We start from the raw sequence: 13,170 nt of genomic DNA, 5'->3' as shown, positions 1-13,170 counted from the left end.
CTGGGCTCGCTGGGGCGCGTCGGGACACGTGCGCCTGGCCCTGCCGGTCGGGGGCGCCCCTCCGTTCATGCGCCCCCCAAACCTAATCCGTCGCTCATTACCGTTTTAAACTGCAGCGCTCGACCGACCTGGCGGGCGGGGGCCCGCACCTCCATGCCTTTAAAGCTGGCGGAGCCGGCAGAGCCGGACTATGGGGTCGCCGTCGCCAGGCCCCAGGCGTAGAGCGAAGACCTCGCTGGACGTGAGGGGCTGAGCAGGGTGCCATAGCTGGTGGAAGAGCCAAGACACGTGGGTAGCCCAGAGTCGGCACCGAGGGGCAGGACCAGGAGGGGGTGGTGGTGAGGGGGGACTTCCTTTAGCCATGGAAAGTTCCACTGAGCTTGGAAGACTGGGGAGGGCTTGACCTGGTTGGCTTTGACAGCTGATGCTCCATAAGCCAGGGTGGTGAGAACTTGCCCACACTTTGGGAGTTATCAGACGGACATCATGCTTGGGTCAAGTAGAGGACCATCAAAAAGGGGAAGCCCCTCAATGGGATGGCTGGGCATGTGGCTGCAACAGTGGACTGAAACCGCAAGGTCTGTGAGGATGGCACAGGACTGGGTATTAATTTAACTTTGTTCTGTTGTACATGAGGTCGCTGAGTTGGAACCAACCTGATGACACCTAACACCACCACCTCCACATAAGGTGAGGCCCCAGATAAAGTGCCTCTGAGAGCCCAGGGGTCCCAGTTCCCAAGGGGCTCTCTGCCCTCCCAACCCTGGGGATGATGGCTGGTGTGCCAGGGTCTGAGGGAATTGCCACTCCGTTGCTTTTCAGGTATTCAAACAAACCTCTGCCCTCCCCCCAGCCAGTCACTGTCCAGCGGGCCAGCGCACAAGCACAGCAGACACCAGACTCAAGTGAGATGTTTCAGAGAGCCCACGCAGGCCCACGAGGGAATCTGTATTTCCTGATTTCAGTTGAACAAGTGCTTGGCTGCAGCTGTCGTGGTCCATTCATCAGACAATTGTGCCCTGTCACAGTCTCCAGGCCTCAGAGCTCTGCTTCAGCACCTTGAAGGCCTAAGGCTCAGTCTCTGATGTGGGACAGGGATACGGCCACCCCTCCCAGGCAGCTGGCAGCAAAGCATGAAAGGAGAACAGAGAGGAAGGACCAACTTGGAGGCCCCACATTTCCAGAACCCAAAAGGGCAAGCGAGGTCATCCAGGAAGAGAAGTACTTCTGAGTAGTGAATGGATTCTAGAAGCTGGGGGGCTACTGGATGACGGTGATGAAAGCCAAGCAGGCAGTGTTGGGGTGGGAAGGAAACACTCTCCCCCCCCCAATTCCCAGCAGTGTCTCTGGACACCACTGTCACCCCTCAGATGTGGCTTTCCCAGGGACAAGCCAGCCTCCCCACATGTGGGTTTAACTGGGCGTGGGTGATTCTCTCCAAAGCCTGCAGGGATAGCTGAGCTCCTTCCAGGTGTTATATGTGACTCTGGAGACAGACAATTGGTCAGATCCTGATGCTGCCACATACCAGTTGGGTGCCCTGGGTGCCTCATTCAATCTGAGCCTTAGTTTCCCCTCTAGGAAAGAGGGTGGGCATCACAGTAGCAAACATACATAGCACACAAGCAGGGCCAGGCACTGTGCTACTTGCTTTACACGTACTCACTCCTCAAACGCTCCTGGGAGGAAGGCACTGCACCTGCCCTGCCATTATCAGCTGCTAGGGCTGCTGGAAGCTCAGGTGCAGGCCATGGGCCTGCCTGCTCTCAGGGAAGTTTGATTAACACCAGGCTTTCTCCTTGGACTCAAGGTTGTAGACCCCACCTGTCCTGAAGCTCTCCTAAGAGCTGGGGCTTGAGCCCTCATGATGCCATGGCTTTCCAGGGCCCGAGTAATCCTGCCCAATGCAAGAAAGGATACAGCATGTCTTGCGGGAGTGGCTGGGCCTGGGGGGCCTGAGACGAAAGACCCTCCAGGGATGCCTGCAGGCTCTGGGCTACAGTGGGATCGGCCAGGAGGCCCATGCGCTGGACCTGATTGATGAGAAGTTGGGAGTCAGGCCTGCTCGGTGCCCACCCCACCCAAGTCCACAGAATTGCCACCATCAACTCCAGCTTCCTGTACTCCCAGTGGCCCCCGCTCCCCACCTCTGGCTGTGATGACCAGAGTGTTCACTCTGTCCAGAGGGCTGGTCTCATGGAGTTCCTTGGCCCCATCCACCCACCTGCAAGAAGAAGCCACGCAGAGCCTGAAGGGCAGTCCTCGAGAGTGTGGACATGTTGGCCGAAGCTGCGGCTTGCAGAACATGCACCACCTCTTCACCGGACAGGACAGAGCTGCTCTGGAACCGCACGAACTGGTCGGGAAAGAAGCTTGCCAGTGAGGTCGTGGCGGGCACTGCTCTCACCCACAGATGGTTTCTGGATCCTGCCATGATTACACTGGGCAGGGAACCTAACCCAAGCCCACAAGGGCCCCATCCTTCAAAGAATGCATGGCAGGGATGAGGGTAGGGTGTGTGGACTACTGAGTGGAGGCCTGCACAGCTGGCTCCTGATGGTCCCTTGCCTTGCCTCCTGCATCCCCACCATGCACTCCCCCTACCCATTGTATGTGACAAGCAGGACCAGCATTAATTGTTTAGGGCCAAGGACCCCTGGGGCTCTTGTACCTGCTGGTCTCACCACTAGAGCCCTTCCTCTGCCTGGTTTAAAGGCACCTTCACTGCAGGAGCTAAGTGCCTGTGACATTCTTACAGCTCCGCCTACCTTAGGCAGATGCAAGGACCCTTTCGGTGTGTGTCCACTCTGCTGCCTGCTTCTCTGTCACTCATTCTGGCTTTATAGTTCACTCTCTGGGCCCTGTGCACTAGACAATAGATGTATCTTCCTTCCATCACTGACTGTTGGCTGACTTGCTGTCTCCTGCAGGTTGAGTGATCTGTAACAGCAGAAAGTGCTTGATTCCTGGATGTCTCCAAGGGCCCGGCACAGGACAGGTAGGGCCTGGTAATATTTATGAGTGAACAAGAGGACCTGTTTGAGGGTGTCTTGGAGTCCTACATGTGTGGACATTTCTGGGAGTTCTTGGAGTAGACCTCTTGATGTGTGTATGTGTGCAAGGGGTGCCCAGCTCACTTGCCTTCACGGAAGACAAGACTCACTAAGGTACAGGTGTACCTGCCTTCTCAGGGCCTTCCTATACATACCAGAGTCATGAGCCTCAAGACCTCTGGTCTGAGGAAGGAATTCTCCCCTGAATCCAAGAGGATGGACAGCAGGAACCGGTTCCAGGGCTGGGAGGTCACGTGGAGGGCTACAAAAACACCAAGACCCCAGGGGTTAGTCCGCTGCCACAAGCCTGGCCACACCACTGGAGAGGAGGGCACATGCTGACCCCAGGAGGCTCCTCTCGCCCTGCTTTATCAGCCATTACTGCTGGCTGGCTCCCTCTGTTCACCCCACAACTGTACGAGGAATGGCCCAGCCACTGTGACTGGAGCTCTGTGACTGTGATTGGACACATCCCATGACCTCACTGAGCCTCAGTGTGGCCATCTTTAAAATGACCATGACAGCGCCCCAGCAGTGTTGTGAACAGGGGACGGGATTCTGGGGCAGGGCAGTGATGGGGTTTTTTGGCTCCCCAAACCCCCCATTGGAAGAGCAGAGAATAGGGATGGTCTCTACCAATTTTCGGGCTCCGGGTGTGCAAGTAGTCCAGCAAGGCCTCCAGGCAGCCGACACAGGCCTGAGACAGCAGAGGGTCTTTCTGTAGAACACACACGGTCAGATCAGGGGTGGCTCCCAGTGGGTCTGGGTGCCAACTCAGCCAAAATAAATAAATAAATAAATGAGCTGCCTGTTAAGAAGTATTTGGAATTTCAGATTTGGAATTGTGGCTCTGCATGAGGCTTTCTCAAGGAGCCCTCTCAGTAAGCTTTCTATGGTGGCATAGGGAGTTACTCATTGGGTATCTTACCACAACCAGCTGTTCTGAGGGAGACAAATGAAGCTTTCTACTCCCATAAAGATTTATAGCCTCAGAAACCCAAAGAAGCAGTCCTACTCTGCCCTGAAGTGTGGCTATGAATCAGAATCAACTTGATGTCCGTGAGGTGGTTTTTTAGGTAATCAAGGAATGTTTCTTAGAGGGAAGAACTAAAAGACAAAGGACATTTATAAAGGTCTAAACATAGGCATGTACATATGTAAATATATATAATGATAAGGAAATAGATCTATGTGCATATACTTATATGTTAAGTATTAAGGCAGCATTGGGCCTCTACTCAAGTACTCCCTCAATGCAAAAACACTTTGTTCTAATAACCTTGCACTCTGTGATGCTCACCTTCCCTGACACGATCATTAAAGACAAAATGGGTACATAAGCAAATGTGGTGAAGAAAGCTGATGGTGCCCGGCTATCAAAAGATATAGCATCTGGGGTCTTAAAGGCTTGAAGAGAAACAAGTGGCCATCTAGCTGAGAAGCAACAAAGCCCACATGGAAGAAGCACACCAGACTGTGTGATCATGAGGTATCAATGGGATGAGGTATCAGGCATCAAACACCCAGAACAAAAACTCTATCAATGTGAATGAGGGGGAGTGCAGAGTGGAGACCCAAAGGCCAACTGTGGACAATTGGACACCCCCTTACAGAAGGGTCACAAGGAAGAGTTGAGCCAGTCAGGGTTCAGTATAGCACTGTTGAAACATACAATTTCCCCCTGTTTCTTTAATGCTTCCCCCCCCCATTATGACACCAATTCTACCTTATAAATCTGGCTAGACCAGCGGATGTACACTGGTACAGAAAAGAGCTGGAAACACAGGGAATCTAGGATAGATAAACCCCTCAGGACCAATAATGAGAGTGGTGATACCAGGCGGGTAAGGGGAGGGGAGGAGAGAAAGGGGGAACAGATGGCAAGGATCTACATATAATCCCCGCCCAGAGGGACAAACAACAGAAAAGTAGTTGAAGCAAGACACCGATCAGTATAAGATATTAAAAAGTAATAATTGATAAATTATCAAGGATTTATAAGGGAAGGAAGGTAGGGGAGGGAGGGGAGAAAATGAGCTGACATCAAGGGCCCAAGTCGAAAGAAAATGTTTTGAGAATGATGATGGCAACACATGCATAAATGTGCTTGACACCATGGATGGATGTGTGGACTGTGATAAGAGTGGTATGAGCCCCCAATAAAATGATTTTTAAAAACCCAAGAAACAAAGCTGCAAACTGCAATACCAGTGAGGCAAACTCACTAGCTGACAAATACGATTTTTTAATTGTAAAGCCAGACCAACAAACAATGCTACTCTTTGGAATTCTTTGTAAGGCAGTGAAGAGAATGAGGCAAGCGTGGCCACTTACCAGGGATGTGACCCTGGGCAAATGACGGAGGCTGTTCTGTCATCCCTGAGAGAGGGCAACAAGAGTGAAACTCACCAGCTGCTCTGAGGGAAGGAAGGTCTGCTTCTGTGACGACAATGGGTGGCCTCATGGGGCAGTTCTGCTGTCCTTGGGGCACGTCTGGCTCTGTGGTTTTGGTGCAAACTTCTCCACCATTTAATTTCTGAATACTTTCTTTTTTTTTCTTTTTTTCTGAATACTTTCATCAGCCCAGAAAGAATCTTCACACCCAAGAGCAGTCACACTCTCTCTCTAACCTGTCTATTTGGCTAGTCTGGATATTTAATATCAATGGAGGCACACGATATGTTGTCTTTGTTAATGCTGCTTTTGGCTAGCTTAATATTCTCAAGGCCCAACCATGGAGCATCAGTACATTCCTTTGGATGGCTGGATTTATTCCGTTTTATCACATTTTTTATAGGATCATGTGCTGGTGGACATGTAGGTTCTCACCATCTGGGGCTATTATAATGCTGCTGTCAATATTTGTGGCCCAGCTTGTGTGAACACTTCTCTCGGGTAGGGACGTAGGAGCAGAATCGCTGGGGCAACAAGGCAGTATGTACATCATTTTACATTCTTAGCAGTTTGAGGGGTTGGACTTCTTCACACCCATGTCCTGGACTCTTGGAACCCTCTTTTTTATTGTAGCCTTCTGAGGGTACAAATTGGTCTCCATGTTGTTTACTGGAAACACTGCAGTCACCTCTTCCTCATCGGTGTCTGGCCTCCAGGCTTTCCCTTCCCACCCATCTGTGTTGGCTGAGACAGAACATGTAGAAACACCATCTGATCTAAGCCCTGCCACAGCTCCTCACAGAGTGCCTTAGCTGACACATAAAACACGGCCCTGTGCACTTTCCTCCTGCTGCTCTCTACCACTGTGCTTTTTAACTTTTTATGTGCACTTGAAGAAAACTTTTATTGAGTTCAATGAAGGTTTACAGAGGTGGCAGATTAGTTTTACATTCAACACTTTATACATATTTTATTCTTTTAAAAATGATTTTTTCCAACTCCCCTCTCCTCTTATTATATTGCATATTTGGTTTTTCTATAACATTTAAATATTTCCATAGATGGTTAAAAGCTTTAAAAAAAAAATCCCGAGATGGAAAAACTCAACCAGCTCAACCAATTCAGCATCATTGCTTTGTTGTTTTTTCCTGCAGACACTGTTTCATTGAAAAATTTAAAACAGGTCCTGAGGGGCTAGAATTCAGGGAAGTCTGAACCAGGTTTAGTTTCCACGTTTACCTGCAAGAGGATTTGTGTGAAAGTTGCAGGATAAGTCTGCTGCTGAACTTGGAAGTACATTCGAATGCTATTTCAAATAATAAAAATATCCTAAAACATCAGCCACCAGCCGCTCTCTTCTTCTTCTACGAGAGAAGGACTCAACTCTCTTGGGTGTTTGAGAAACACCATGAGGGGATCAACTCTAAATCTCTGGGGGCAAGAAGGTTTGGATGGTGAAGGCAGCGAAGCAACAATTCATACACATTTTGTTCCATCGCAATGCCTTCTATCCCCCCTTTGTAACATCACCTATCCCACTTCCTCCCAGCATTTCCTCTGTCCATTCCTCATTCTTCCCTAACCCTCTGAATGTTGACCTCGGGTAAACTCTGCCCTTTTGCTCTTAAGTGTTGATTATTCAAACGTGTGCATACCTCGACCCTGTTACTGTTCCCCTGAGAGATCTAGTGTTTGACTGAAAATTGAGTCACTGGAGAGCAGTTCTGGACCTGATTGGGGACCACTGTGCATTTTCAATAGTATGCTTTCCAAGGAGAGGCTAGTCCCTGGAAAAGGCCATCACGCTTAGAAAGTAGAGTCGGTGAAAAAAGGAAGACCCGACACAATGGATTGACCCAGCAGCTGCAACAACGATGTGGAGTGGTGCAGGACAGGCAGCGTGTGTTCCGTTGGACACAGGGTTGCTAGCTGGTGGACCTGACTTAGTAGCACCTAAGAGCAGCAGCAACAAGCTTCTGGGTGTGCCACCCTCTCTCCAGCTGTCTGAACCAAGGGGCGCTTTTAACTGGAAGATGGTTATCAGTTTGTGGAAGACAGAACTGCATATGGATCCAATGACATAAAGGTGGCGAGTGAATAAACTGGAATTGGTGAGATCAGTTCTCGTTAATTGTCTGAATGAATGGGTGAATAGCTATTTTTACCCAGCAAACCAGGAGCAGGGTAGGAGGCAGGTAGACTCGCCCTACACACCTTTGGGGGCAGAGACAGCGGGCTCTGTGGCTGCAAACAGAAGGCTAAGGAACTGGGGAATGTGACGGTGAGAGAAAGGAGCAAAGCTCCTGCCCATCCGATGGGCCCTTAACAGGGCAGTGGCCATGAGACTGAGTCAGGCTGCTCACCACCACTCTCCTCTAACCATTGTGGGCCTGGTAGCTTCTACATGGGGCATTCAAAAGCTCCTCCAGTTGGTCCTCCTTCTCGGGGCCTGCTGATGGGAACTGCCAAAGGCAGCAGTGAGTGCAGGGCCCTGGGAGACACCCAGCTGCTGGGTGAACAGCTTAGCCGCTCACGGCCTCATGGTTTTCCTGTTCCTTAGGCTAGAGGCCGGAAGAAAGCATTTGTTGTCCAGGGCTTTCGTTGTTCAAATGCTACCTCTCCTGTGGAGCCTTCCATGATTCAATAATATCACGTTGGCATAAATTGCTATTTTTGTATTCATTGGTGTCTCCCTTCTGGTGCGTGAGTGTCTGGGTCGCTGTGGGATCTTATTCATTCTACCACACTGAATGCTGAACCTGTGCCCAGCCAGCTTTCTGCTACAGGATGGCATTCCCTGCCATTCCTCCCCGGCTCAGCTCTCAATGACAAAACACATAAGACAGCTCTATTCAGAAACATTAGAACATTTTCCTTCCTCCCACCGCTCACATTTCCTCATTGGGGAGAGAATTATCTCACAGTGGAGAGACTAGTTTAACACCTACTGTGCCCTCCTGGCACTTGAGATTTTGATTGCCTGGCTAAGGGCCAAAATGTAGGCACGATTTCCCCCCGTCAAGTCTGGCCTAGGGGAGCGTTAGGGATTGAACTGTGCCATCCTGAAAGTAGATGCTGTCAATCCTAACTCCTAGACCTGCAGTTATAAATCCATTTTGGGAATGGGATTTCTTTGTTTTGATAATGAGCTAGTGTGCGTGGTGGTGGTGGTGGTCAGGTACTGCTGATTCGGTTCTGACCCATAGTGACCTTACTTATACCCAACAGAACGAAACACTGCATTATCTTCACAATTGTGCCCATGTCCGCGCCCATGGGTGCGGCCACTGTCAGTTTGTCTCCTTGAGTCTTCCTCTTTGTTGCTGTCTCCCCACTTTACCAAGCATGTGCTGAGTGTAGTGTGCTTTCTGAGATAAGAAGGAGCAGACTGGGCACACAGAAGAACACATGGGGGAGCTCGATGCCACAGTGAAGGTCGCCAAGAAAAAGAAGCCTAAGAGAGACAAGCGCCTTCTCCCCAGAGTTGACACAGAGAGACCGTCTTCCCCCAGAGCTGCGCTCTAGAGCCGAACTTCTAGTCCCTATCCGGGAAGAAAATCCCTTTCTGCTTGCTAAGTGTGGTCTTTGTTACAGCAGCACCAGGGAACCACGACAGGGAGGGTGGGTTAAAGCTCACATGACAAATGTGACACAGCAAGTAGAGTAGAACATGAGTGCTGGAATCTGTTCCCATGGTGAGTGTGTGAATGCTCATGGCAAATTCTTCCTCTTTGCTCTATGTTTGGAAAACTTCCCAGCCGTGTGCTACTCTGGGGTTTCCCCTGAGCGCTGCGGTGTGGGTGCTCATCTGACTTCTCAGCTGGCTCTGAACCACTACAGAGACCCCAAGACTCCTCTGCCCCGAAGGCTCGCCGCCTGACAATGGGCACTGCAGAGTACAGCAGGGGGAGAAAGAATGTCATCAGTCAGACCACAAAGAACACAGAGCCTTGGTAGAAATGTGCTGGCAAGTCAGGACTTGGCAGCCTTGGGCCCATCATAGAGCCACTCCTGGGGTTTCTCTGTCTCTCTGAATTTCCCGATGGTATCCTGAAACCTGTGTGCAGGCCCAGAGTGGGCCAGCCTTTGAGCATAATGTCTCCAGTTGGCTGCCTGATCCCACCCATGCACCTCTGGAGCCTACTCAAGCCGGGACCCTGAGCCCTCCAGTGCTCAGTGCTCACCTCCCCACCCCTCATCTAGCCTTACCAAACCCTACCTTCAGCTTAGACCACAACTGTGAGACAAACACGGTCCGTGTCTAGCTCATATAGCATAAATGTCTGGGGCCCAGATCACCCTGCAGTGACCAAGTCTTATTTGAAAATAATAAGCAATGAGCTCCCTGAAAGAGCAGTGGGTCCTAGGAACAAGGGTAGAAATCAGGCTATGTGGCCAGCGAGAGGGCCCGTGCCACTTCAGGGAACAAGAGGGTGCTGTGGTCAAGGCCAAGCCTACCCTGGACGGTCCTGGCACTGAGGACGGGGACAAGTCCCTCCCCCCAGGAAGCCTTCTCAGGTCCATCCTCGTGTCCACTTCCCCGTGTCTGGCAACCAGGGATCTTCCCAGAGCAAGGTCATAAGTGATCTCTGAGCAGCTGACCAGCTGCTCCAATTCACAGGGCCCGTGCGTGTTACAGTAGAACTGTGCTCTCCTGAAGTACAGGCAGGAAATCCTGGGTTATAAATAAGCAACAGACAACTTTCCCTTGCCCTTTAATATTATGTAATGTTGAAAGGATTGAATCAGCTCCTACGCACAACAAATTCTTCATTACAATCACCTTCACTGGCTGTATGTGCAGCTGTTGAATCATTGCTAAGGCTTGGAGCCTTTTCTTACACTAAAACCTCACTGTTAGCGAACTGATTCCAACTCCTCACAACCCTGTGAGACAGAGTAGACTGCTCCTGTAGTTTCCAAGATGAAACTTTACAGGAGTAAAAAAAAGCTGCTGCTTTCTCCCTTGACTGAAAAAAACCCCAAAACAATGGGGAAAAAAACCTCACCTCACTGCCATTGAGCTGGTGCTGACTCATAATGACCCTAGAATAGGGTAGAACTTCCCTGTGAGTTTCCAAGATTTTAACTCTTTATAGGATTAGAAAGTCCAATCTTTCTCCTGAGGAGTGGCTAGTGGTTTCCAACTGTTGACCTTTCGGGTCACAGAGCAATGCATAACTACACCACCAGGGCTCCTCTTGGCTAACATAAGACTAAATAAGAACCATATCCATCTGTTCCTACAAATTCCTGGCAGTTTGTAATGTAGCTCATGTTTAGCCTGTAGGCTGCCAAGCTTTTCTTCCAAGTGCCTCCGGGTAGACTCAACCTACAATCTATCTGGCCAGTAGCTGAGCACATTTAACTATTTGTACCTCCACAGCACAGCCTGGCTCAATCTTAGTGTGTTAGCACGTCCTATCTGCACGCTGTGGCCCCTACCAGGCCATTAACCCCTAGAGAAGGCACCCTGCACAGGTCCAGCCATGAAGTGGAGGCTCAGTGTGTGGTGGTGCCATGAACAACCTTCTCCCAAACTCCTCTAAGCTGTAAACCACAACCCTCTGGGGAGGCCAGCTCTTGCTTTTGCTCATCTGACATCCATTTCTCCTTCTGCTAGTAACACTTTTCCTTGGGGGAATCCTCCCTGGAGCGCTCCGGGACCATGTGAGTTTGGGCTCGCTGACCACACGCCCCAGGCTCAGGAGTAAGTACTGACCCAGGCCTGACCAATCAGAACATCCCGCGCCCCTGGTCATCGTGACTGGCACATGACTGGAGCTGAGCTAAAGGCCAATTCTGGGGAGTAATGGGAAAGGGAAACTCTCTTCTCACACAAGGCTGTAGGCTGGTGCTGCTGGCGGTCACCTAACCAACCCATGGGAGACCTTGCCCAAGCAGACAGCTGACACAGAGGAAAGCATAACTAAGAGATGGAGGGGGTCTGGTGACATGGACCTTCTGGGAGCCAGCTATGCCCGGAGCATGTACTGACCCCTGACCTTCAAAGTGCTGAGCCGATTTGTGATGCTTCCTGCCCCTCTAACTTACAAGGTGACCATCAATCGACCCTCCAGGCCCCATAGTACCCCAGATTCTTACTGAGGTGGGGATCACACTTCCTGCTGCTGTCCAGAGACGTGACCCCACTGGCGGGGTCCCACCCAGGTGGAGTCTTACCTGCACTAGCAGGTTCTGCAGTCCAATGAGCAGAGACAGCACTTGTGATGTGCCCAGTGGTGCCAGCACCATGTCCTCAGGGGCTGACGGGGGCCGGGTCCCTGAGGGCACCAGGGCCACCAGGGTCGAGGAGAAGCTCTGCTGAAGGGCAGTGCGTAGAAAGCGAGCCACGGCAGCTGAAAGCAGGAGGCTCCTTACATCGCTGTCTCCCCCCACCTCACTACCCAGCTCTGTCCCAGGAAGCAAGGCAATGGGGATTATTATAGGGTGACCCCAGGTGAGCTACATGGAGCTTCCCTCCTGCTGCTGGAGCATTGCACCCCACCCCACCCTCAGATCCACACCTGAGAGCAATGCAGCTTGTTTCCCGGGAAAGCTGAGGACTGCCAATACCTGGTCCAGCTCCACAGACAGGGTCTGGTGAACCTAGCAGGGTGAAGGTAGAAGATACATACAACTTGCTCAATAGCTCCTACTCCCCCAACCTCCCCTCCAGGCCCACTGCCCCAGGTCACACTAGAGTCCCCCAGACCTCACAAGAGTGTGAAAAGGGGAATGAAGCTGGAACCTGGGGTCAGGCTGGCTCTACCACTTGCCACCTTGCTCAGTCTGCTGTACTTACTTCATCTATAGAATGGGGTCAATGTCACCTGCTCCCACTCTTAAGAGAGCCATGTCCAGATACCAGTCATCAGGGACAGAACTGAGTCTGCTCCTTCCCTAGAACACAATCTGCCTGAGGTGGGACACAGCTCGGACCCTTCTCAGGGCTAGCTCAAAGCAGTTCCTTCAAATTCCAGGTTGTCTGGTAAGAAGTGGTAGATGCTAGACAGAAAAAGCAATTGGTGAAAAAGGTTTGGAGACGAGAAGAGTGCACTTGGCCAGAAGAAGCGCCAACACTTGGTCAGAGGACAGGGCAGGAGGCTGGGAACGGCAGACAAGAAGGCTGCGGAGGGGCTGATGGACAGGTTTCACAACCAGGTAGCAGGCCAGGTCCAGGCAGAAGAGAAGCATGAACAGATGGCAGCAGCCGCACTGGTGGATGTGGCAGAGGGCAGGCCACACTGGTGGCAGGGCCTGGTGGACGTGGCAGGGAGTGAGGAGCCGTGCTAGGACAACGGAGAGGGCCCCGGTCTGAGTAGTTGTTAGGTGCTGTCAAGTTAGCTCCAGCGCATCGCAACCCTACGTACAACAGAACAAAACGCTTGTCTGGTCCGGGGCCATCTTCGCAGTTAGGCTACAGTGGAGTCCACTGTTGCAGCCTGCGGGCCTATCAATCCATCGCCTTGAGAGATTTCCTTTTTTCACTGACCAAGCATGCTGTCTCTTTCCAGAGTGGCTAGGAATCAGCCTCGACTCCATGGCGGTTTGTTTGTTTGGTCGTTCCTGATAACCTGTCCAAAGCATGTGAGATGAAGTCTCAATTCCCTGTCTGTCTTGGCTGATGTTTCCATCAAAGGACTACCATAACTTCTTGCCAAGTCCTGAGCCTGCATTGTGTCTACTGCTCTAGAAGGCAAATCACACGTATTTCCTACTA

The 13,170-nt window shown here is 51.2% G+C and overlaps 1 protein-coding gene across 1 annotated transcript in view; it reads right to left on the bottom strand.

The window, feature by feature from the left end:
- Positions 1–960: 960 nt before the first annotated feature.
- Positions 961–13,170, bottom strand: part of MEI1 (meiotic double-stranded break formation protein 1) — an 87,371-nt gene continuing 75,161 nt past the window's right edge. The window contains exons 28-34 of the mRNA XM_075552624.1: positions 11,975–12,056; positions 11,631–11,806; positions 3,690–3,771; positions 3,209–3,315; positions 2,225–2,356; positions 1,921–2,033; positions 961–1,120 (exon numbers count right to left, since the gene is read on the bottom strand). Of these exons, the coding sequence (XP_075408739.1) occupies positions 1,075–1,120; positions 1,921–2,033; positions 2,225–2,356; positions 3,209–3,315; positions 3,690–3,771; positions 11,631–11,806; positions 11,975–12,056 (738 nt within the window). The 3' untranslated portion in view covers positions 961–1,074. The remainder of the gene's footprint in view (positions 1,121–1,920; positions 2,034–2,224; positions 2,357–3,208; positions 3,316–3,689; positions 3,772–11,630; positions 11,807–11,974; positions 12,057–13,170) is intronic.

The sequence above is a fragment of the Tenrec ecaudatus genome, chromosome 6 (genome assembly GCF_050624435.1).
Source record: "Tenrec ecaudatus isolate mTenEca1 chromosome 6, mTenEca1.hap1, whole genome shotgun sequence".
NCBI classification, from domain to species: domain Eukaryota; kingdom Metazoa; phylum Chordata; class Mammalia; order Afrosoricida; family Tenrecidae; genus Tenrec; species Tenrec ecaudatus.
Note: the sequence above shows the minus strand (reverse complement) of the source record. Positions and strands in the feature narration are given on the sequence as shown.